Below are 26,132 nucleotides of genomic sequence, written 5' to 3'. Positions count from 1 at the left end.
TCGCTGAGTAACACTACGGGTTACAGTTGGGGCGCCGTCCTCCCACACCAGGCACTTCGGGCTGTTGGAGGCGCTCACACTCTCCTCAGCTGGGGGGGAGGCGGGTAATGTCTTTAATAGCATTAGCAGCTCGCCTCTGGGTTCATGCAGATAGGAGGGGATTAACACTCATCAGAGACCAAACTGCCAACACCTCACACCCATCCCTTTCTGCTCCAGTGAAGTGGAAACAATTAATGAAAGGAAAAAACAAATAATCCTTCAAGTACCGAAATCCATTAACCAAATCTCATCATGTCTGTAGTGCATTCAAATAAACAGAGAAGCTCCGGTATTAACTTGTATAAATAAACACAGAAATTATCGCACATCATAACACACCAATAAAGCAGCAGCCACACAAACCAGTGACATCCAGTGAGTACCTTGAGAAAGCCCCATGCTGTCAGTGCTGGGTCTCATCACCTTCTGTGAAAGGTCCGACTTTCTCTGGACCACCTGGACCCCCATAGCAGGGTCAAACTCAGAATGTGACACTTGGATGACGAACCAAGCAGAAATTGATATACTCATCCCTTGTATAAGAAGGTCCTATAAAAAAAAATCTGGCACAATCTCATACATAATCACAAACACACACACACACACACACAAACACAATCTCCACCAGGTTTCCCATTTGCGTCAGTGAGAAGTAGCAGGTGGACACACACTCGTCTTGGCTCACTGAGTCAGGTGTTCCACGCGCTGCGCTTTCTTGGTGTGTATGGTGAGGTTCTCCTCAACGCTGCTATTAGTACTGCTCAACTTTCCTTTTCCCAGGAAAAAAGAGGAAGCGAAGTGAAGTGTGCTGGGATAACATTTCAGGTGAAAATTGTGAAGGAAAAGCTTTAACGCTTTGAATGAAGCGAAAGAACACGACATGCCATTTGTGCTGCTGCCATAAATGAGGCGCCGTTGTGGACAATGAGACAGAATGAACTTTGTAGGAACAACTACAAATGACACAAAACAGATTAGAACAGGACAAAGAAACTGAATAGATGGAGTATCTGAAGTGTTTGGACTGCAGCTCAGACAAAGAAGCGATCCCTTTCCCTCGAGCTGTCTCCATTTACTATGTTTCCAGGACAAAATCCTTAATTTACTTTATTAAGTTACAAATTTAACATCTTTTTCAGCAGTGCAAGTATTTTATTGGATGTTATTAAGGGATGGGTGGGTGTATATGGATGCTGGTGTGACACATGTACACCTAGTACAAAGGAAATGTTCCTACACTCACCTGCATATTAAGGGGTTCCAAACTACAGTGTCAGAAAGTCTGAATGGCAGACACCTTACCCCACAGTTACTTATTTAACACTAGTCTCCAAAGCCACTTACAGTCTTAACCTATGTTTACAATTATTTATACAGCAGGGTACTTCATCCAAGGGTAGTACAGCAGAAGGGAGATTTTGAACCCAAATCCTTTGACTCCAAAGGCAGCAGCTCTATGCACTGTGCCACTCGCTACCCCTCTCCAACTTCTCCACCAATAAGCACTAGGTCAGCGTGAAAAGCACTTCCAGCTGCTGCAGTGGTCCAGTGCAGCACTCATTCTCCTCCTCTCTTCCTCACCCCCTCCTACACCATGGATATTTCTGGAAGAAGACAGGCTAGCATACCCAGGTGATGTCTGGTGGCACAGAACTTCTTGTTGATTTACTGGACGACAGTAATCATAATCTAGAATGTTAACTGGGGGTAATTTGAGCACCTAAAAGTGCCCGTTGGTCAGAATTGCGACGCAAAGACTCATCGGCTGCAGAGAGATGTGGGCGGAGGGGGCACTGGCTCAGCAACGAGCCCACTGAGATCCGATTTTCTTATTTAGCATCATCTGACCTCCACGCTGCCAGGCTTTCACGATTTTATAGTTAGAGCCAAGCGGAGCAGGAGCCAAATAGCCGAGCGCCACCCCCCAAATGAGCTTTACGTATGACAGACACCGATCTCCTGCCCGACAACAGCTTTCTGCCTGTCACCAGACAAGACCAAATGCACACAGATACAGGACTGTCCAGGAGAAGGCCACTGGGAGGTCTGTCACAGGGCAGGCCAATGCTGGGGGGTATGCTAACTGAACCCAAACTGGTTCTAATGGAAGAAAACGCAAGAGAAGCGGGGGGACTGGGTCATGTGGGGGAGTGACGAATGCTTGGAGACAGGGGTTTGGCAAACGATCACACAAGAGTGCCATTGTATCCCCAGGCCGAGAGGTGAATGAGGAACAGTGTGTGGCGCAGGACAGCAGCTGGCCAGGCAGCGGCTGACACAGAGGACAAAGACCCCTCTAATCGAACCCCTGCTCTCGTCTGCATCGTGAAGCTAAAACTCCACTTCCCAGCATGCCTCTGGCTGCCGACTATCTGATACTCTCACTTCCCAGCTTCCTCTCGCTCAGGATCTACACTGATCTGTATGTGCTGATCGCTCTCTCTCTCTCTCTCTCTCTCTCTCTCTCTCTCTCTCTCTCTCTCACTCACTCTCACTCCCCCCTCCCCCTCCCACCACCCCCGTTCCTGTGGCCAGCAGATGGAAGTGCAGATTCATGGCCTCTGGCACTGATCCAGGTCTGGCGACTCAGCACAGGCATTCAGTAATCAATAAAAACTAGAGCGTGCCCATCGCTGTCACCACGGCGACCTGCACCAGGGCCACTCTGAGCGAAGGACACGTATGGGGCAGGACACAGGCTGTGCAGTAGTGCGCAAACCGCCATGATCCGCATTTGCTGCTTTACACAGACAAGGCTGCGCAGCCCAAAGGTGCAAGAGGCTGTGCAGGTGGGACCCTGAAGTCCACTGCCTAGTCCCAGGTCCCCTCAAGCAGCTCCAGGGCCCCTGCCACAGTGAGTCTCACATGGTCCCACTGCTGTTGTGCTTTGACTGCAGTGACCGCAGTGTCCCGTTCCTGAGCTGTTTATGATTAGCAGCACTGAAAACACTCATATAGGTCCTTTTCTTTATTCCACGGAGTATATGATGCACATCTGTGCTTCCCTCTTTCTTCCAAACTAAGTGAAGGCAATTTCAGAGTGCCTTCTACTGGAAGAGCTGTGTCATAGTATGCAGTGGGGGTACAGCCACAGCAACATCATCAACATCATGGACACCACATGCCTGAGCACCAAGATCACAAGGACACACACACACACACACTCACACACCTTTGTGTCTGTGGGCCCTCAGTCAAACAGCTGGCGATCAGTGTTTCAAACCTTGCCAGGATGGGGATTAAACTCCGGTGCTCAACAGTATAGAAATGAGCATCCTCTGGATGGAGCTGCTGGAACACATGGGACATGTCCCACACAAGTGATGCACAGGTTCAAGGAGAGTGGGGAGTGCAGGGCTCATGCAGCATGGTGTGTGTCTGGGGTTGCTGGTGTCATCTGAGTATTAACGGAGCACTAATTCAATATCTCTCTTGATAGAGACCTCACAGTGGATTCATGTGAACCATCTGCTGGGTCAGCGGTCGTTTCAGGCCACTGACTTCTGCTCTGCGGTGTTATGATGCCACGCCCCTGTGCCATGCCTCCTAAGCCACGCCCAACCACATATCTGTCTCTCTCTGACACCATAAACAGGGGTGGAATCTTTGGCCCTGCTCTGTGTCACTCTGGCAGAGAGCATAGTACTGACCGTGGTACTGACTCTGGTACTCACCGCAATACTGACAAAGGCTCTTACCGCAGTGACATAGCTGAACTATGACAGATCATAGGACCACCTCCATCTCCATACTGAAGAAAAGAGGAAGCCACAGGTTTGAGATGGCGAGGACTGCAAAGCACTTCCTGCTGCACTGAGGTTATTATTAGTGCAGACGGTTCTGGAACCCCTGTAAGTGTCTACTTATGGCCTCATGACACTGTTGTGACTCCCAAGTGCGACACAACGGCACAGCAGGAAACTACAGGGTTTGCCCAAAAGCATTATGGGACGACACCACCCAAGTCGTAAACCCCTAGTGAAATGTGACATGACACACGACACAGTCCTCATAGACTGGGGGGGTTCTGCCCCATAGCCCACTGGCATCATACATGTCAGACAGAGGACTGGAACACACTTCTGAGCAGGAACAACAACACTACTTCCTCATGGCGCAGTCTGTGTGTGTGCGCGTGCGTGCGTGTGTGTGTGTGTGTGTGTCTATACGCACTTCCCACATGTTTCCCATTACGGGAACTCCACCAGTTACTGTGCTCTTCCATTCAAATGCCCCCAGATTTATTTTTCATTTACTGAATATTAACGGCTTTCTTCCTCCCACAGTACAGGGCAGCAGACACACACACACGCACACACACACACGCACACACACACACGCAGTCCCTGAGTGCTTTCAATGTGAGACATGCACTAATTATAATGTTAGAAAGCAGGACACACACACACACACACACACACACACACTGAGGCTCCCTCAGCCTTCCCAGGTAGCTAAACAAGACAATGAGAAGAGACCCAAACACTTACCCACTGAGGCTATAGAAAAGCACTGTGTTAGTACTGCATTGTTACCATGTTATTACTGTACCCACCCCTTTGTGGCATGTTCATAACCAAGGAAACTTACAGCTTCACACTTTCACACATTTATACAGTCACCCCCCCACTGCAGGTATTGTAACATATAGAACGGCATCCTACAGTCCACAAGCCCAGTTCCTTAACTACTTCACCTAACTAGAGAGCCTAAGACGGTATGGCCTGCTGGTCACATGGTCTGGGCACTCACCACCATTGGAGAGAGGGCCAGAGGAGAGACGATCTGAGGCTCAAAGGCCACCAGCTCTTTGTAACAGCACAGTGTTAGGCTGCTGCTAGGGGGCGCTTTGACCAGCTACTCTTCCGTGCAGGTGAGCCAAGCACACATTCTTCAATAGATACATGACTGTGTGTGTGTGTGTGTGTGTGTGTGTGTGTGTGTGTGTGTCCCTTAGGAGCCGTTCTGTTTCCAGCAGATGCATCTTTCACAAGGTTAACAGACCCTTCTGCTGTGACCCAGCAATGCCCCCCAAAGGCAGTGACTTGCCACCACACTGTTTCTGGACACGCGCAGTCCTTCGTTTCAACCAGAGCTCACTGTGTTGTCTTGTTAGAGCCGTGTCTCTCACAGTGAACCTCTTTCAGGCAAACACACCTACCATGTCACGGGTGCATGCTACATGGTGACCAGGGCAACCAGGCCGTGTCGGGGGGCACAAGAACGGCTCCGTGGCTCAAGCTCCACCCACTCGAGTCACAGCAACAAGCTATGAAATGAGATAAGCACTACGGCACGGAGCAGAGCCCAGTCTGGCAGTGAGATTAGCTCCCAGTGAAGTGGAAGGGTGGGGGGGGACGGTGGTACTCACTTTGAGAGAGTCGAAGCAGGCGATCACCCTGCCGTTCTCCACCTGGCAGCTCTTGGCGGGGTGTGCAAATTTACACTCGCTGTCTGGCCGTGAGCAAGTGCCCCTCTGGAACTCACGGCACACCTCCAGCGTGAGCCACTTGGTATCCCGCACAGGAGCCACGTTCACCGCCATGGTGGCCACTTGCTCTCTTCAGGCCCGAGTGAGAGGGGATCCGCAAGGCCTGAGATGGTGTGCGTGCACGTGTGTGTATGTCTGTGCGAGAGATCAACTTTGGAAAAATGGCACTAAAGTGAAAAAAATCAAGTTAACGTGTAAAAAAGGAGGCAAAGTGTTTGTCTGCGTTTCAGAGGCGGCTTCTGCAGGGTGACGCTCTGTCAGGCAGGGGGAACAGCACCCAGGACTCGCCTACGAACAGTGTCCCATCCTCCAAGCCTGTCCGATAGGCCGCTGCGGGTTGGTCCTGGTTGTGTTCACAGTCTCCTCAGCTGAACTGCCCTAGTGGCCCGATGGTGGAACTCATTATTGAGGGGCGCGGCAGTGAGAGGGACACGGGCGGTGTGCACGAGAACGCCTCCTCTCTCGCTCCAGCGTTAGGTTCCAGACCAGCGTGCGGGCAGGCTGTAGCGGGAGCGTGTGGCGCTGGCTGGTGCTGGGTGGGAAGGGCCGTCCTCGCAGTGGCACCGGCGGTAAGCAAGGCAAGCGAGAAGACCGCCCTAGCAGTGGCTTCAAGCAGCAGCGGATGTCAGGAAAAGGCACGTCTTTAGCACGGACCTGTAGAGGAGAGGGACAGTTAGCATCGGCCAAAGAGTCTGGAGCGTGCACACGGGTGCGTGTACACACACAGCTCCGAACCGCCGCAGAGTATCAGACCATATCATCTTTCAGTTAAGCACAATGCAGCCAGCCATGGCAAATGTATTTAAAGGATGGGGGTGGGGAGCTGGGGGGGCAGCTCAGCCACTTCTCTTTGCTGTGGGGGTACGTGGCCTGGAATGAACCAATGAGAGCGCCTTGCGTTGCAGCAACACTCTGGGCCAGCTGCCAGGTGGGAGGGGGCTGGGCTCGACATGGACGAGACCGTCTGACCATCATTACGGCGCAGCGCGTGGAGAGACAGTGAGCGCAGGGAGAGAGAGGAGAGCTTGCTTCCTACTTCTCGTGCAAAGGACATGCATGTTGCCCACGTGTTGGACCAACATCTCCATTTACACACACACACACACAGTGGAAAGTAAGAACACGTCACATGCTGAGGGCAGGGAGGAGGTCGGCAGGGCGACTCTGTGGCCGTCTCTGCCCCCTCTCTCTGCCCCCCTCCTTGTGTCAACAGGAAACAGTTTCTTGCAGCAGCTACACAGCTACATGGTGTGTGTGACCCCCCTAACAGCATGCCAACCCTCTGCTGCACATTGACACACACTCAGAAGGAAGCAGATTGAGCAGCTAACACAAAGAGGTAAAACACTGTGTTTCCATCTGCCAGATACATTTCCAGCACACACAGCCTGCGGCGCGACCTTTTCACCGAGCTGGGTGTGGCAGCACCTGCTTCACAGTGTCCTCCTGCTGCCTGGGAACAACAGGGTGACCCCTGCGAAGGCATCACTTTCCGCAGAGGCTCTTCTGGGCTGGGTCCACTGGTTTCCCAGGGTCGGAGTTGATCGTTCAGCTGAGCCAGACCCCGACCACACAGCACCGTACCTCCCCAAGGACGCCATCCAACCCCACTGCACGTTAAGGTCTGCTGATAATGTGACGTACAAATTGCCTAAACTGACATTTGGCTTTGAAATCGTTTTTAAAGAGTCATCCTAGAGCAAGTATCAAACAGGTCTCTGTCAACTTGTTGCTGCTTGTTAAAAACTGGAGTGTTTCAAAGTGCTCAAAGCGACTCTCTGGAAGAGCAACAAGTGAAGAGGTACCGCGAATGCTCCGACACGTCCCTGTCCTTAGCACACTGTGTCACGTTTCAGGAAGAAAAATCAGGATCGTCCCAGTCTTGCCTGGTTCACTAAACCGTTGCACAAGAGATGAGTGAGAAAGCGGAGACGGAACAGCAATGAGCAATGGATCTCATGTTCCCCTCAGCAGCCACGGGAACAGTTGGAGGAGGGAGCAGTTGCAATATGGTGAGCTTTGAGTGACCTCTGACATGGTCATTGCGTTACCCCTCAACCCCATTACACAACAGAGAGCAAGTCTTGAATTGGACACAGTGCAGAGCCACAGCAGCGATCAAAGTCCGCAGGGATCGGAAATGTGGAAATTATTCCAAGGCTGAAATATATAAATAAGAACCATCAATAACACAAAATGAATAATAAATAACACCATTTCACAGAGCCGATGGCGCCGAGATCTTATTAAACCGTCAAAAGCTTTTCCGCATGTTAATGATGCCCAAGGACTGAGCAGCATGTCAGACCTAAAGGATCCTACACAAATAGAACTAGAACAGTAAACATACCATGGGTCCAGGTTGTGTCCCCTGTGTAACCGGTACCAGAAAGCTGCTGGTTCTAATCCCATACGAACAACTGTATAATGTAGAGTTTCGCCACGATGCTAGTCTTTCTGTTTTCACTGGTGACTGCAGCAACAGGGACAAAAACGGAGACCCGGCCCAATGGCCATGTGATTCTTATGTACAAATAACTGGCAGCTCTGACGCACGGGACCAGAACAACACATCTACAGTCAGGATGACTGCAGAGCCTCCCAGATGCTATCACACTGTTTGATTACTGTGTTCAGCTCTCGTACTGCAGTATACCTTAATGCCAGGTGGTGTGTGAATACAGAGCTCACACCATGAGGTGTTACAATATCTACATTAACATAGGACATTATAGTGCAGAACAACCAGCAGGTAAAAATCACGGTAGAAATATCCGGTAAGTGGAACAGTGACAAGAAATCTTCTATACACTGACACTTTACCATGGCATGACTGGGTTTCTGGCAAAACATCTGGTCAGCTGGGTTAAAATTACACTTATATACTGTGTCAAGGGAGTGGAATTTTGCTGGAAAACATGCTCGCTGTGTTATAAACTGTTTGCAAGTTGAGCCAGGATGAAGTTGAGGGAGGGGACTCAGAACGTGGCTCTGCCCCCAGGGGCTTCTGGGAACTGTAGTTTCTGCTGTTGAGTGGATCTAGACACCCTTGTAAATGCCTCAGGATATGTTGCTGTCCCTGGGGCTGCTGGGAACTGTAGTTTACATTACTACTGCACTAAGGGTACCTTGGTGCCCTAACTGGTCATCAACTCCTTGCTGAGTAGATGCAACGCAGTGCTTAGCCCCACCCTACCCCCAGCCCACCTAATAAGGAGGAAGGTTGCAGTGCCCCCTGGCCTGACCACCTCTGGCTCCCTTTGCATTCCACCCATGGATCTAAAAAACGTTTCTCATTCTGATCTTTCACTGCGGTGCAGAGACGTGGAAGAGGATGGACACAACTGGACAGCCTAGTGAGGGGAACTATTCAGCTATTCTCCTGCTTTCTCTTCCTTTCTTTTTTTACTATCCTCTCAGCCTATCTCTCTCTCTCCCTGTCTCCAAGCAGTCCGCACAGTAGAGCACGATGCACAGTGATGCTGCAGTATCCACGGTAACATTCTGCTAGGTCACTACGGGAACAGGAAGGCTAGAACTGCACTTGAAGGTTGTTGGTGGGATGAGGACAGAACATAGAAGACGGTCCCTGGAAGCAGGAGCTCCTGGCCTGTTATGAACCAAATCACTCCCTAACACAGGAGTCCAGGGATACAGAGGTCTGGAAGCACAGACACAGGCACTCACTGGCACAGGTTCTTTCTCATCTTACTGGTACCACTTCTGAGATCTGACCCAGTGTGCTGCCTGGCTCTGGTTGAGACTCAGCAAAGTGCCTCCTAATAGAGATTTAATATGAACGACCCCCCCATTCTCCAGATGCCTCCTTCCTCACCACGTACTGAAACACGCACACAAAGCTGTCGCCTTCCAGCTGCAGTGACATCTCCAAAACACAATGAGGAGAGTGTGACGTCGACAGGACGAACAGACACTGTACTGTGGCTCTGGGTCCCTCATCAGTCTGATTCTCCTACTACAGCTCCCATGTGCATGTGTGTGTGTGTGTGTGTGTGCGTGTGTGTGTGCGTGCGTGCGCGTGTGTGTGTGTGTGCATGTGTGTGTGTGTGGAATGTTAATGTGCTAACCTTGTTAGCTTTGCAGGTTCAGGAGAGCAGCCAGGGAAGCTTGTGCCATTACAAGACCAGAAGAAAGGAGACAACACCATACCTTCAGCGAATATATCAACAGTGAGGATTGTGGATGGGTTGAGAGGGACTAGCACCTTTGTCTTGTTGAGTTACAACACACTCCTCTAAGATTGAGCTGCAGCAAAGCACACGTGGACGTTTAGCTGTTAGCTGCTAGCGAACGATGCACCGCTGATCGGGAAAAGAGAGTTTGTATTTTAGCAGACCAACAGTCAACGGGTATTTGTTTATCTCCCTGCTATAGATAGTGGTGCCGTGTAAACATGCACAAACAAGAAGGGAGAGGGGTGAAAAGGAGCTGCCATTCTGACGGTTTCATTTCACTTTCATGGCAGTCACATGGCAGCAGTGTGGAGAGACGGGCTGAAGAGTGCTGCCCCACCCCCCGTGCGGCCTACATTAATACAGCACCATGTGACACATGGCTCCTCTCATTCGCACTTCTGTACTCTAGCACCCAGCCCCACCAAGGCTGCCTGCCTCATCCTGTCCCGTCCCGTCCAGCCACCCGGCAGCGTTCTCGGCCCCCTGGCCTGGCTAGGGGCAAGTGAGAGAAAATGCTGCACATCACTTGAGCACCACCACACAGCCCGAGCCCAGAGGCACAGCAATGTCACGTAGCGGTTTCCCGGGGGCACCTCCCGTGTAAACAGCAGCTTCTCTGCCCGTATGGGCAAAAATAGAATTGAGCAAAACATCCACTTGGCCAGTCCCCGTAGGAGTGCGACACTCCCACGAGTCCAAACACGACGGATGCGGGTCCGAGTCGATCCCGTGAACCGCTCAGAAACATCTCAAAGTTTCCAGAGCGAATTAAGGTGCGCTGCTGAGTAAACAAGGCCCGATCGGGGCTCGGAGTCACAGCTTACCTTGGCAAGTCGATACACAGAGCCACGACGCGTCTCAGGAAGCTGCGCGTTTCCTCCGTGCGCACTGAGTACGAACTAAGCAGCGCTCATGCTAGCGGTGCGCCTCTCGCGCGTACTTGCCAGGCCCCGCCGTACTCAAACACAGCGCTCACCATATAAGGCAGCGCAGCGAAACATGTCACGCATAATTTACATGCGGCAGGCAGAGAGTTCACCTTTCGCAGCGCTTTTCTGGAGCGTGTGCGACAGGCTGCTTTTTATCCTCCTTCCCCTTCACAACTCAGAGAGGAGAAGAAATTCAAAGCTGGAGAAAGAAGTCCTGCAGCGCTCACCACAGCACGCTGTGCCTGTATCGCTGCGTGTACGCGTGCATGCACGTGCGCGCGCACATGTAAGCACATCGAGGCAGACGTTCTTACCAAGGTGCGAGCAAACACATTCACCTGTCTCTCGCCGTTTCTCTGCCTCTCACCCTGCTCTAGCTGAGGGGCTGTGTGTCGGCTCCCTTCCAGCCTCTGACACAGGAAGTGTGAATACACTGGGGCCTGCGTGACTTTCCATGCGGGTGCATGCGCACAGTGTGACACCCTGAACCCCAGCTAGCAACACGGCTGCAGACACACGCGCGCACACACTATCTTCAAGTCCATACTGCCCTCGCTCCCCTGGTTCCCAGGAGCCGATGCGGCAACGATGTAGAGAGAGCGAGAGAGAGAGGGAGAGACAGAGAGAAAGGGGGGGACAGTCTTACCTCTCACATCGCTGGACGCGTGCCTGCGCGTGTGCGTGCGCTCAGAGGCAGCCCCCGGCACGCTGCAGGTCATTCTGCGGGGTCTCACAGTCTCTGGCCGCGGTCACACGCGGAGCATTCCTCCTGCCTCACGGCGTAGCTCTTTCAGACTCTCTCCCTTGCTCCCTTGCCCGCGCGCGCACGCACGGCACTGCTACTGCCTCTGCCAAACGTTGCTCACTGGCGCTGGCCCCACCTCTGAGACCGCCCCACCAGGAAGAGCTCAGTTACACGACTGTGGCCTTTTCAACTGCACACTGCCGGGCGGGAGGGATAAGCAGAGAGATAGTGAGAGAGAAAGACAGAGTGAGAGAGAGAGTCAGAGAGAGAGAGAGGAAGAGAGAGATGGAAAAGGGGGAAAAGGCACTGCAGACAACAGCAGAAAGAACGTGTAGCTGCTCTCTGTCCTCTTATACTCTCCTATTTGAATATTTCTCACACTCATACACACACACAGATCTGATGGTCATTTCTTCACTTAGATATGACATAACATGTGATGTTTTGTCAAATTGTCACACTGTTTGTCTGACAGTACTCCCCTGCCCCCGGGTGGCTGCATTTGGTTTACTCCATCTGATGTGCCGCATGCAGAGGGCCGACTCCCAAAAGGAGCCAGGAAAGCGGGCCGTCTCACAGAGGGGTCCAGGGAGTGCACCAGGGAACTCTGCCATCAGTGGAGATGTCTCTGCTCTCCGGCCGACGTGTTAATGTTTACTTTGAGGTTCTGTAAATATTTATATCGAGCAACAGTCCTCACTCGGCACAGGAATGCGCACTGCATGGGGACACAGACCTACTCAGAGAAGACCAGACAGCTACACAATCCATGGATGCTAAGCTGCAACGGAGGCTGCAGCTGAGCAAGGTCACAGTTACCATGGTGATAACCCAAGCAAGCTGCCAGCCTGCAGTTTCTACACCGTCTCTCCTGCTACTGAGGCCAGACCGCAATCATTTGTTATTTGTTGTTGTGGAGTGATCAGAAGGCCATAATAAAGAGATGCGCTGGATGTGAAGCGCAGCAATATGTACACTGTACGAGAATGCAGGCCCTCCATTATGAAAGTGTTCTGAGCCGCATGCAAAGTGTGCACCTGAACGGCAGTTGGAGGTCAGAACAGCTGCCTGGAGAGTGGTTCTCCCTCCCGCTCTCACACACACGTGTGTGTGCCCCATCACCCGCAGCCCTAACCGTAGCTAGCGGAGCTGGGTAGTGCCTCAGGCTGGAGAGACGGAGAGCAAACGGACTTCCATAACCACAACCCCGCACCCACCCCACAGACCAACGAACCTGCAACAGGGCAGCCCCCACACAACAGGAAGTGAGATAAAGAGGAGCAAAGAAACAGGGCCACATGACCTGATGACAGACGGCACAGTGGCATCCTTATCGCTCCTCACGCCTGCAACACATTTTATACCTTTTATCGCTCCTCTGTCTGCACTTTGCCATCCTCACCAGACACACACACACACAAATGAACAGCCTTTCCAACATGTGTTTCCAGGTCTGTCCGGGTTCTCACAGCTCTCTTCTCAGGCTGAATACTCCATGGAACTTGATATGAGTTCTTACTAGACTGTAAATGCAGAACATTCTCATTCTCATGCTCAGTCTTACTGTCCTACATAGTAAGCTTGCAAAGTAAAACTTTAAAATTCCTTTTGCACAGTTCAGTGAAAAATATTCAAAGAAACCCTCAAACACTGTACATTTATACACTCATACTGTATAATTTTTAATTAATTTGCAGCTGCAGCCTTGATTCTGATAAGAAACCGGGGAAAAACAGCTAATTTTGTTCACATGATAACATTTTAAAAGTGACTCATGTGCCTCCAAAATTGAACACCAATGCCATCGAACAGCTCCACTGATGCGGCTTGCGTTCCTATGGAGACGCCATATTCTGTTCTTGGATGGGCAATAAACTTGCAGCTCTGAGGAGTTCTCTGGCATAGTGGTGTCAAACGCTGAGCAGAGCACCTGTGAATTCAAACGCACCACTTCCTTCTGCGTTCGGCAGCATAACCTATCACCCCCACACCCCAAATGGGAGAGTGAGACGTCTCTTAGCAAACGCCGAGCTCATTGGTCCTTCGGTGTGGCGCCCAAACGCTCCACTAACGTCCTTTTTCCGCTTCATTACTTCCTCTCTGTGTCTTTCGTCTTTCACTCGTTTTTAACTACAGCTCACCAGGAAACTCTGATATGAGCTCAACTGTCGAGCCCAAAATGCAGAACTAACTAGCAAATACAAACGGGCACATTACTCACCCTCCTGAGGGACCCGGAGCACCTTGATAACAATTTCACGATTTCAACGTTTCCACAAAACGACCTTTGACTAAGCCAGCCAGAAAGTGAATGCTCACAATTACACAGTGCACACACGCAACACACACTGTCAGAAGCAGGAAACAGTTCACCACCCGCCATCAGCACAACTTTAGCAAAGACAGCACTTAGTGTGAACAAGAATTCATCACCTCCGGCCCTTGGACCCTGGATTCTGCAACAGATAAGTGTGTCAAATCCCGCATATTACTCAAAAATGTACCAAGAGAGTTAACAAAATCCATGTTCCTTCTAACAGTCTGTGCCATCACCAATCTTACCATAGCTTCAGGGTTTCACCAGTGCAAGCGTATTCCCAACAAGTTCCCATCTAGCCCTCCCTCCTGTAGAAAGGCGAGGGTTCCACCACTTACCTGAACACATCTGGAACGTGGATGAGCCTTGGGGGAGCAGCAGGTTGCCGGTATCACTTGCCGCAGGGCATTGTGGGAGTAAACTGCGCATACTCTGAGTGACCACCACGCACGCTCTCTGAAAACCGTACCGCAAGCTTCACAGAGCAGGAAATGATCTGTTTGACGACCACTGCTAAGGTTTCTATAGCAACAGGCTGTTTTTTTTAAAAAATCTTTTCCCTTTGCATAAATTTCAACTGCTGAAAAGGGAAACGCCCCTCTGTTTCTGCACCTTCCGCTACTCCTTCATAGTTCGCTTTTAGAGCGAGAGCGAGAGAGAGAGGGGCCCACAGCCATAGGTCATATGACCTGCATCGCTCCACGTCAGCTCCCCAAGGGGAAGTGGGGAAGGACTCCACCCGAGCAGGTGAGAGGCTGAGTTGGTAGGAATCCTACTCAGAGCTCCCAGGTCATCATAGCAGGTGCTCTCATTTTTTGGTGGGTTTTGGCAAGCACAACGCAGCCCCCCCATGCTGATAGTGCAGCAGCAGGGCTTCCTGGAATTAGCCTGCGGTTTTAGTCACTAGCTCTCTATGGCTGGCTTCCTCCCTCCGTGGGGGGCCTGCAACTGACAGATAAAGACAGGCGTGAAAACAAAATTTATGCTGGAGGGGAAAGGCTGACACACTGACAATGAGGAAACTTACAACACCACGGCAGACACCATTATATGCTGCCCTCACTATCACCAAGAGCAACAATTTCACCCATTTGCTTCAGTGCCACCCAACACAGGTGTGCACATAGCACACAGTCTCTGCATAAGCACCTTACAGATTGCAGCAGCACAACCCCAAAACTGCTTTGTGTTTAACAAGTAACACTGGATCGGCACAGATGACCACCTGCACAGCAGCTACATCAGTGCTGCTAGTTTTCCACGAAGGGCTTTAGAGTGCACAGGTACGAGCACATGCTGCAACTGTGAAAACTCTAGGACCTTGAGTATGCTGTGCAAACAAGGCAGAAAACATGACATCTGCAGTCCTCACATTAGCGTGGATCATTGCCCTTTTCCACAAAGTCACAAAAATAGATGCAGTATGACATGACGAAATGTTTACCAACCAGCTGCTATGGCAACAGGTTTCAATTCCCACAATTCCATTTAATCACTAGACTGCAGGTTCAGAGGAGCAGCTCTCAACTCAGCACCACAACAGACACTGGAGCACAAAGACATCAAAATAAAGTTTTCAGGAGCGTCAGAAAGGAAAAACAACACAGGAGCATCACGCCAGCCTCCTGGGATCTCCCATGGCAACAAACTCTGAAGGGAGACACTGCTGTCTCACAGACCCCGACCCATCAATCAGGAACCTCTGCAGAGGCACACATTGATCACTTCCTGTCAGACGTTCTCTCCCAACCTCCTCTCTTCCTGGTCTCCACCTCCTGCTTTGCCCTGTACAAGTGTAAACATCACAGTCTCACAGCAGCACCACCTCCCTTATAACAGACTCTGACTGCTTTAAAACAAACACAAAGCAAATGCATACCTGCCATGACACCCATGAGATGTGCAAAACTTGCCTCCTGCTTTTAATACTTTATTTTATTACACATGTCCTGTTTCTCCCATTCTGTGTAACACCAGAAATAGCTGAAACAAATACCATAAAGAATCTCTTCCATGAGCCAATTCACACAGCTCCAGACCGCTGCTCTGCTCTGCGCTCCATGGGGATGGGTGCTGAGGACTGTCCATCCATCCCTCTCTCCATCTATTTCTCTTTCCTTCCCTTATAACTAAAGGTTTATCTAAGCAGGGTTGAATAAGTATGTCCTTATCCTGTATCACTGTTTGAGACACCAACCCAGAAAAGCATCAACATCATACATACACACACACACACACTGTGGTTAGCAGACACCCTGTGAGCCTGTAAATTGGAAATCTGTATTTCCCAATGATTTTTTCAAGATTAAACCAGATACACACTACATTAGTGAGGTTCAGTAGTGAACTCCCTTTGTTACATGCACATTCTATTTTGTGTTGTTACTGGCTTAGATAACAAATAAATAAATAAATAAATACACACACACACACACACACACACACACACACACACACACACACATTTCCAGAACCGCTTGTCCCAGACAGGGTCGCGGGGAACCAGAGCCTACCCGGCAACACAGGGCGTAAGGCCGGAGGGGGAGGGGACACACCCAGGACGGGACGCCAGTCCGCCGCAAGGCACCCCAAGCAAGACTCGAACCCCAGACCCACCAGAGAGCAGTTCCCAGTCCAACCCACTGCGCCACTGCGCCCCCAATAAATAAATAAATTAAATTAAATTTAAAAAAAGCCCCTTGTTGTCCATTATCATGTTACTGTTAGCTCTCTAAGCTCACTGCCATTCCAGTGACCAAAGTGGACTGTATAGCTCCAATGTGCCATCATGGGAACAACCTCACCACAGTCCTGGATGTGACTGGCCAAGGGAAAATCTTCATCATGGTGCACACTTTCTTTCTCTCACACACATGCGCACACGCGCACACGCACACACACAGATCCATCAAGACAAATGAAGTACAGTGCAGCCCACCGCTGCCCGCAGCATTCAATGGTAGGGGGTGATCAGTGGTTTGAGGTGCTAATTCTGAATCACCAAAATCAATCCACCTCTTCGTACAAGAGTCCAGCAGTGAACACAACCGAGAGACCTGCAGAAATCTCCCACACACCACCACTGAGTCACACAGCAGCCGGCCAGGAAAATATGCACATGCACAACGAACAATTCCATCATCAATTTCTTCTAAGAGAAAAATGCTCACATTTAAAAGAAATGATTCAAGGCCTTGATCGATATCAATATAATCTGATAACTCTAAGGTGTAACAGTGTAGGTAACTCACTTCACTCTTGAAATCTCTTTAAAACCTCTGTACGTCCACTGCACCGGTAATGACACATTCATCTTACGGAACAGCCCTGCTGCTTGCCATCAACTCTTCACATCAGGAAAGCACTCACTGTGTCTGAGCAGGAAGGAAGGGATGACACACCCCTCAGAGTAGCTACAGAGAAACCACGACGAGTGAAAAAATGTAAACCAGACGTGCTTCACAGTGACAGCCCTCACTTTCTAATGTGATGAGAGAGAGAACTTGCGAGGGGAATGAGTTGTCCACTCCTCATCACTCTACACACTACACACCACACACACACACACACACACACACACACACACACACACACACACACACACACACACACACACACACACACGTGTATACTGTTCTACTTTCCAAGACAGATCCTGTTTTTTCCCTCATATCAGGCGTTTCCTTATACATGATTCATGAGGGCAGCTGGCCAATGAGCACTGAGCACCGCTTTTTGTTGGCCAATGGAATGGCTCAGGCCCATCGTTTTGACTTCTCTGGATTTGCCATGATGAAGACAGCTGTGGATCTTGTGTCTAGCCATGTAAGAGGTTAAGGGCCAAGTGGAAGGGGCCTCAGAACTTCAGAACACTTCACATAAACTTTAGAAACCAGCAGATGTTTCCCAAGCTAGATGTTCAAAATCCTGTCACACCACCTGCTGCCTACACTATGTTTACTGATTGCTTTATTATTTATTCATCTAGCTCCAATTTGAAATCCCCTCACTAAGCTTTTTGCAATGATCTACCTACTTATACAGCTGAGTTATTTTTATTATATAAATTCAGGGAAAGTACCTTGATTTGAACCCTGGTCCTACAGCTGCACAACAACAGCTCTAACAAGGATGTCCAAATCTCAGTATATTTACAAATTTCTCACCTTGTTAGTCTATTGTCTCTTTCTCACAGTAATTTTAAGTCCTTTCCCACATGGAGTATCAGTTATTTTAACATTTTTGCATAGATTTACTATAATTGTTGTTATTTGCATGACTTCAAAGCACAGTATCCTTCTATAGCTAAACAGTCAAGGTGAGTGTTGACAGATCATATGAGTCATGATAATGACCCTGTTACCTACCTCTACCCCATATATACACCCCAGTCACTATTCTCTGCACCACCCTGCTCCTCCCTAAGCTCTGCTGCTTGGGTTCAACAACCCCAGCTGTGCGCCTTCTGAACACCAGTCTTGCTCCTTTCTGGCACTGGTGACTGCATTTTCCCAACCCCCACCCCCACATCCGCACCCCCACCTGCTACCAGAGCCTCAAACGTCACTCCTGCCTGCCCTTTTAAGGCTCGATATGACTGGGGCCAAGAAGTCAAGTGAACACAAATGCAATCCAGCCCCACTTTGGGATGGGAGTTAGGTTAGATTTATCCGTCAGTATAAATTTAAAATACATTCACCAAGTATTGTTCCAGATTGCAGTCTTTGACAAACTGAAACACTTCCTCTTGGTCCAGCCCACACAAAGAGTTGTCAATACCTTGTGTTTCTAAAAGCGCTAGAATCATTCCCTACCGTCTCCTGGTCCGACCCAAAGAGCAAACCCAGTGGCACCTGTCTGAACCCTGATCATGAATCTTACTTCCACTAATCCAGCCTGACTAGAAAACGATTTTCTAATGATATATTTATCCAACTTAAGAATAAACTGTGCCCACAAAAACAACTCTCTCAGTTCTTACATAATTCCTTTCCAGCGCGACCATTTCCATGAGACACTCATACAGGATGAACACTCAGGAGTACAATGGTCGGTATTTCCATTGTTAAGAACCATCAACCAAGGAACGCACATATCAAGTAAAAAAAAAATACCGAAGTGTCAAGTTACTCCAATTCAAAAAATTCAATTCATGAGCAATGTTACAAAATATATGTATCTTTTCAATAGCTTGAATCTGTGCTCCAGTGAAATAAAAACATTTTGAACAAGTGATAGATTAAATATAAAAAGGAAGTAATTATGGGGCAACTGGTGGTGCCATGGTTGGAGTGGCTCCAAAGGTTGCCTGTTCAATCCCTGCCTCCAGCTGTAGTGCCCTTGAGCAAGGTGCTTACCATAAAACTACTCCAGTAAAATTACCCAGTTGTATAAATGAGCAAATAATTGTAAGATTGTAACTTCAGCCCTGTAATTGTGGCCCTGAGATGGACTGGCGTCCTGTCTAGAGTGTCCCCCCCCACCCATTGCCTCTGGGACAGGCTCCAGCTCACCATGATCCTGCTCAGGACAAGTGGTTATTGAAATTGGATGGCTGGAAACTAACTAGCTAAGATCTGCTTGCTAACCAGCTGGTTAGTCACACTGAACTTTCTTTCCCCAGTCAGCCTAAGTGATTTGATAGTAAGAAAATCAGGGGAAAACTGGTAGCGTAGCAGTTAAAGTTGTTGCATCTGGATTGAAAGGTCACAGGTTTGATCCCTGTCTCTAGCTGTAGTACCCTTGAGAAAGGTACTTACTCTAAAACTACTCCAGTAAAATGACCCAGTTGTATAAATGGGCAAATAATTGTAAGATTGTAACTAATAAGTGTAACCTTAACCTTGTAAGTTGCTTTGGAGAAAACTGTCAGATAAATGAATTAATGTCATTAAGCTGGGCAATGCAAACACACACATTTTCAGAACCGCTTGTCCCATACAGGGTCGCAGGGAACCAAAGCCTACCCAGTAACACAGGGCGTAAGGGACACACCCAGGACGGGATGCCAGTCCATCGCAAGGCACCCCAAGAGGGACTCAAACCCCAGACCCACCGAAGAGGAGGACTGCAGTCCAACCCACTGCGCCACCACACCCCCGCGATGCAAACAGTGGTTTGGAAAAGTTATATATTCCAGCTACATTACTGCCGCTAGTGAAATGTTTAATTTAGCTAACTGATAAAAGTCCATCTGTAATGTTCATGCTGAAGTTTTGTTCAAAAGGCAAGCAAAACATATTACCTGGTTAGTGAATAGTTAAGAAGTTAGCTAGAATGCACGATAAGAGCAACTAATTACTGCATCAGGTTTTCCTAGAGCGGATGTCATGCACTGAGTTTTCTACATACTTTGGTAGATGAAGATGATGGCACACATGTGACATGCTGGTAGTGTCCAGCAGAAGATCTGTAGCCAGTTTATCTTTCAGGGTTTGGGTGGATGTTGACTCACTGTGTGTACTGCAGGTTTCAAAACCCACACAGAACCAGGCTGCTGGCTGCAGTGGGAGGCAGTGGTATGTCAATAAAGGCAAAGACCAATGTTAAGGTGGGAAAAACTACCCACCTTTACTACACAGTTTGAGAAATGCGTTCACCCAATTCAACATGGAATTTAAAGTGAAATTCAACATGAAATTGTGGGTGGCACGGCGGCACAGTGAGTAGTGCTGCTGTTTCACAGTGCCTGGGTGGTATGAGAGGATGTGGGTTTGCTTCCTGATCAGGCTGTGAGGAGTTTGCATGTTCTCCCTGTGTCTGCATGGGTTTCCTCTGGGTGCTCTGGTTTCCTCCCACAGTCCAAAGACATGCTGTTCAGGTTCACCCATGCTGTGTGAGTGGCAGAGAGAGTGTGTGTTCCACTGATGTATGGATGAGTGACCCATTGCAAGTAGTGTATCTAGCAGTGTAAGTCACCTTGCTGAGTAAAGTGTGGGCTGATAACACTACATAGAGTTCACTGGAAGTTGCTTTGAAAAAAGCATCTGCTAAATAAATGTAAGTAGCAAATACATTCACAAAATGAGCACTGAAACTTTTGCTATGACAACACACACATTTTCAGAACCGCTTGTCCCATACGGGGTCGCGGAGCCTACCCCGGCAACACAGGGCGTAAGGCCGGAGGGGGGGACACACCCAGGATGGGATGTCAGTCCGCCACAAGGCACCCCAAGCAAGACTTGAACCCCAGACCCACCGGAGAGCAGGACTGTGGTCCAACCCACCGTGCCACCGCACCCCTCTGCTATGACAACACCTCAAGGGGAAATCATAGAAATGAAACTAAATGTGAGCAAAGAAAGAGTCATAGCCCCCAGTGAGGTTGGACTGAGTCAGAGGAGGACCAGCTGGCTCTCAGTTCTCAGCCTGCAGGATCCAGGCCTACCCGCACACGCTACAAGCAGCAACAGGTACTGTATGAGGGTCACAAATGTCTTTTCTTCTCACAGTTACAGTACCACGAACTTGTCGATAAGCACACAAACATTAAATTGACACACCAGTCAGTCACTAGCTATGCGCATAAACATGACCGCTGGGAACTTTCTAGAACTCTCGCCTCTACTCATCATGTTCCTTCACACCTGTATTAGCGGTTACTGAGGAAGTACCTCAGACTTTGATGATGATGATGATGATGATGATGATGAATAATAATAATAAAGAAGAAGAAGAAGCACACGGGGTATTTATAAAATATATTAATTTATATATTATTTTTAATAATAATAACTGTAATAATACAGACAGAGCATTCTTTTCTGAAAAGTTTTCCACCGTTTCGAAACAAAAGATCATGAATCATCATCATAATCATGTTATCAGTTCTTATTCTTAAAATGAGTAAAAAAACAGGGGATAACTCACCGAATAAATCTCAACTCAAGTGAAGAGCAAGTCAGACTATTATTATAAAAACGCTAAGAACATGGCTGGGATAAAAAAAAAAGACTGATAATTTATTAAACGTATAAGACATTTTTTCGCCTCAGCTCAACCATCATTTCCACAGATCGTGAGAAAACTGGATTGTCGGTCACAGCGCGAGAAGCCTCGGCGGTCAACTCTCATTGGCCAACAGCAACGATATATTACCAATACTGTACAGTGTTTGTTTCTGCGGCGTTTGACGTTTTTTGACTCATTTTAATATATTATGAGTTGGTATTTTGATAATTTTAATGAGAAATGTACACATGTATATCCGTAAGTGTTTTAATTGGTTCAATTCAATAAACGAAATGTTTTGTTTAATTCAAAAACAAAAACAGTAAACTCTGATTGGTCCAAAGTAATAAAATAGATTAACAGTAAACTCCGATTGGTCCATATTAATCAGATGGATTACCAGTAATCTCTGATTGGTCAGCAATAAATTCATACGCGGAGAGAATAACAATACGATTTAACTTGTAAAAAGCAACATATATTTTTACTCAAGAAATACTACCTTTTGTTATTTTGAAATGTTTTTTAAGCAAATAGTGCATAAGCTCATCATGTTTTTGCTTCGTTCCTTCCTTGTGTTTTTATGCTGTTACTATTCTTGGTTCGCTTTTATCTGTACTTCCGTTTGTTACCATGATTGATTGTTGTCTTCTTTGCATAAACTGTGGACTGACATTGAACTACCCCACTTGTATTTTCCGTTTATTTATATGTAATCTCTATAAAAGTTCACCAAACAAACAGAATCTTTGGCTCTCGAGCAAAAGGTGAAAAGCTCGTTCGTTTCTCCATGAGCCACATTAACAACGATTTCCATCATTTCTTCTTGTGTTGGTCGCGCTTTTGGTCAATATTATATTATACCTCTATGATATATAGTCATGTGGGTTGCAGTCAGTAGTTCAGTGGTTAGGTGGAAATGACTTGTAACAAGAAAGTTGCAGGTTTGAATCTTTGCCACAGTCTGTTGCATTTATTCTGAACGGATCCGCTATAAATACTGTAACACAACACAGAATTTCACACAACTTCTCCATGGCTCTCATTTGCGGGAAGACTGTGACTGACTGCTGGCAGTAGCCAATGAAACGCACTCAAAATGTCACCTGACACTAACAAGCTGTGGCTATTGGTTCCCAGTGCACTGAGTTAGCATTGCTACTGTGGGTGGTTTGAAGGAAAGTTGAAACGTTAAATAAAAAAGTTCATAAGTAATGAGAAGATGACAGAAATGTAAATAATGTAAATGTACATTTTTCCATATATGAGGAAAAGGAAAAACATTGCCAGAAATACTCTGAAAAGTGCTATTTTTCCACAAATGTATTGAGTAGTTTGGAGAAATCCAGCAGAGTGCATGAGGCCTAGCGAAGGCCTAGCGAAGGCCTAGCGATGCAACATGGTGCACTGTGGAGATTCGGGGCTCCTCCGTTCCTCCTCCGCTCCTGCTCCACCCAGACGTGTCGTCATTCAGTTCCTCTGAGCGTATCTCGTGATCGCGTTGTTCCATGGACACATCAAAATGTTCATTCTTCCTTCAACCATGAGAGTCTTCTGAGCTCTTTTTAGAACTTCTGCACCTACCTGTTTGAGAGTCATGCCAGGGGTCCCGTGTTTCCCGCATTTGTGCTGAAATGGTAAAAGTACAAATCGTACAATTTAAGGCTCACCATGTCTTCATAACCTTGTTAATTCGTGTGTTTGTGTGAAATTCCTCCTAAAATAGATCAAAATTGGCAGCTGTTTGAAAAGGGGCAAGAATAAAATCTCTGTGAATCCAAGGAATGCAAACATCATTTTCCCATGTTGCTCAACATCGTTTCCCATTAGATGGAATAAATAGCAAATGATAGAGTTGGGAGAGAGTCTGAAAGGAAGTTTTGGGGTTCTGTGGAGAAACAGGAGTAAAGGACTTTACACGGCATTCGCAGCGTTCTCTGAATGTCTCGAGCTCACTTTTATTTCTGGAAGTCTCTTGAGCATAATGACCAATCAAACTCCCAATACAGCAACGCCCTGGGCTTCCTGAGCCTCTGCATGTGGAGACGTTAAAGTTGAATTGAGCCTATTCTCTCACATTTCTCTACGCCACTTTGCGAGGACTCTGACACAAGGGGTGGAGCATCTCTGAAGCTCGTCCAGTGGCTGACTCCATAAGCATCTGTCTTCCACATTTGCACCAAACCTAACACACAAACTTTAATGACAACGATAAATAAACAGAAGAGGGGTTTCCAAGGACATGACGTCCCAAGACAAGAATGATGAGACATAGTTCTCTTGTTGCTCAGCTCAGTCCTCCTTAGTCCAGGTCTCCTTCGTCCCTAAGATAGTTAAGGCTGAATAACATTCCCTTTAACCATTTTCAGATTGTTGTCAACAGCTTTTTCCTTCCTTCAGGGTTGTGCACAGAAATCATGCGATACCCAGACTTGATATGATATGATGCATCTGGGTCATGTGAGCAGTGCAAATGTCAACAAGACGAAAGGAGAGGGGAAGTCTTGGATTCGTGGTCCAACCCTAAAGTTAGCACCCCTACTGGGAAACCCAAAAATAGAAGCAGTTTGTGCAGCATTAAGACTCAGCGGCTCAATGTGGGGGTAATCAGCCCAACGAGTAATTACATGCCATAAATACTGAGGACGGGGACACAGCGTGAAACAGGACATGGGTGAACTAAGGGGCAGCAAAATATGGAAAAGAAGGAGACAGTGTGGCAAGGTCCACAAACTCAACCTGTTAGCATAGGAATGTATCTGGGACGTTGTTTCCTTAGTTCCCTCCAACAAATCCAAATTCTGGACCTTCATCCCTCACCTTCTTCATCCAGTCCCAGAGCTACCAGCCACTGGGCCCTCTTACAGGCAGCCGATAAGTATGAATGGAGCTGGCTGGCAGTCAGTACATGTAGATGTTCTGTGGGTGTTCCTCATGGCACTGAACTTGGGACAATCGTCTATTTACACTACACAAAACACAGCAAATGTGAAAGTCTGATTTGTCCATTTCTATAGGTGAGATTTTGCTCTTGCGACACGAAACAGCACAAACTTATTTTATTATTTAGTTCACGAATGTCATACACACTCGATGGTGGCAAAACTAAGGAGGGACGTCCCAGGAATCGCCTGTGTGGTGGCAGAGTGTGGAGTGTGTGCTGCCAACTGCTGCGTGGCTTCAATGAGCTGCTGTGTAGAGCAACACAGATCTGGGGACTGACATTACAGTTTGGATCTTCATAAAGACCTTGAGCCACTAAGAGTGCAGAGTGAGAACTATGTGCCCCGTGAAAAGTGGACTCTGACCCTGTCGAGTGTGTGACCCGTGCATCCCATCAGCGGGCGGTGGCAAAGCCACACCTTGGGCCGGCCACAGCAGCATGCCGGATGGGAGAGAAGAATGCAAAAGTCCTTAAAAGACTTTGTTGAGGTTCTGCCTCCACCGCACCCCCCCCCCCCCCCCCCTCCCCAAGAGAGCCGCAGAGAAACAGAGGGAGGGGGAGGAATGTGATGGGGGCAGCAGTCCAGGCCCAGGAGCCGGAGAAGAGTCGTCATCAGCAAGCGGTTCAGAGGAATTCTGAAGGAAGTAACGTAGCACACACACACGCACACGCACACACCTTTGCACCCCTAGTGAGGGCCATCACAGCAATCCCCATAAGGAAAGCTCCCGCGATCATTGACTTGCTAAGAAAACAAAAACGCAGCTTACACACACAGTGCAGCGACAATCCCTGGGCCATTTCCTCTAGGTGTGTGAGGACTCTAGGGTGGAAGCAACACACCTGTGGAGCCTGGGTCCAGGCGGAGCTTCGAGTCCTAGCTGTTGGCCAACCTGCTCTGGAATCCCCAAGTAATTCGGAGCCACAGTAAACACACCGTGGTAAGACACCCGGAAAAGCACAATGAGATACACACACACAGACACACATTTTCAGAACCGCTTGTCCCATACAGGGTCACGGGGAACCGGAGCCTACCCGGCAACACAGGGCGTAAGGCCGGAGGGGGAGGGGACACACCCAGGACGGGACGCCAGTCCGCTGCAAGGCACCCCAAGCAGGACTCGAACCCCAGACCCACTGGAGAGCAGGACTGTGGTCCAACCCACTGCGCCACCGCACCCCCTCAATGAGATACAGCGGAGTCCAAATAATGAGGAGTCACCTGCTGCGATCGCTCGGTGAAGGCATCATGGTAACGGTACCCTGAATGCGGAACTCTCGAGTACTTTGAGGACGGAATACAGAAAGAGCAAAGGGAGGAGGAGAGGGAAAGTGGAGATAGAAAGAGAATCAAGTGTGGAGAGCAAGGGGCCGGAGCAAGGGGCACGAGTACAGACAGGTGGGGATGAAGGTGGCGAAAAAGGTGGAGAAGAAGGTGGGGATGAGGGTGGAGATGAGGGTTAAGAAGATGGGGATGAGGGCGGAGAAGAAGGTGGAGAAGAACGTGGGGAT

The 26,132-nt window shown here is 48.5% G+C and overlaps 1 protein-coding gene across 8 annotated transcripts in view; it reads right to left on the bottom strand.

Moving 5' to 3' along the window:
• The window catches only part of LOC108932351 (muscleblind-like splicing regulator 1), a 35,961-nt gene extending 18,935 nt beyond the window's left edge, over positions 1-17,026 (bottom strand). For 5 of the 8 annotated variants that reach the window (XM_018748630.2, XM_018748634.2, XM_018748637.2 and 2 more), the window contains exons 1-2: positions 10,554-10,650; positions 5,414-6,187 (exon numbers count right to left, since the gene is read on the bottom strand). In XM_018748630.2, the coding sequence (XP_018604146.1) occupies positions 5,414-5,587 (174 nt within the window). In that variant the 5' untranslated portion in view covers positions 5,588-6,187; positions 10,554-10,650. Of the gene's footprint in view, positions 1-5,413; positions 6,188-10,553; positions 10,651-11,304; positions 11,598-14,058; positions 14,230-16,971 lie in introns of those variants that run through there. The other 3 variants (XM_018748633.2, XM_018748632.2, XM_018748631.2) reach the window with 3 other exon arrangements.
• Between the last annotated feature and the right edge of the window lie 9,106 nt (positions 17,027-26,132).

This window comes from Scleropages formosus, chromosome 10 (assembly GCF_900964775.1).
Source record: "Scleropages formosus chromosome 10, fSclFor1.1, whole genome shotgun sequence".
In the NCBI taxonomy this organism is placed as follows: Eukaryota; Metazoa; Chordata; class Actinopteri; order Osteoglossiformes; family Osteoglossidae; genus Scleropages; species Scleropages formosus.
This window is presented reverse-complemented; position numbering and strand designations above follow the sequence as displayed.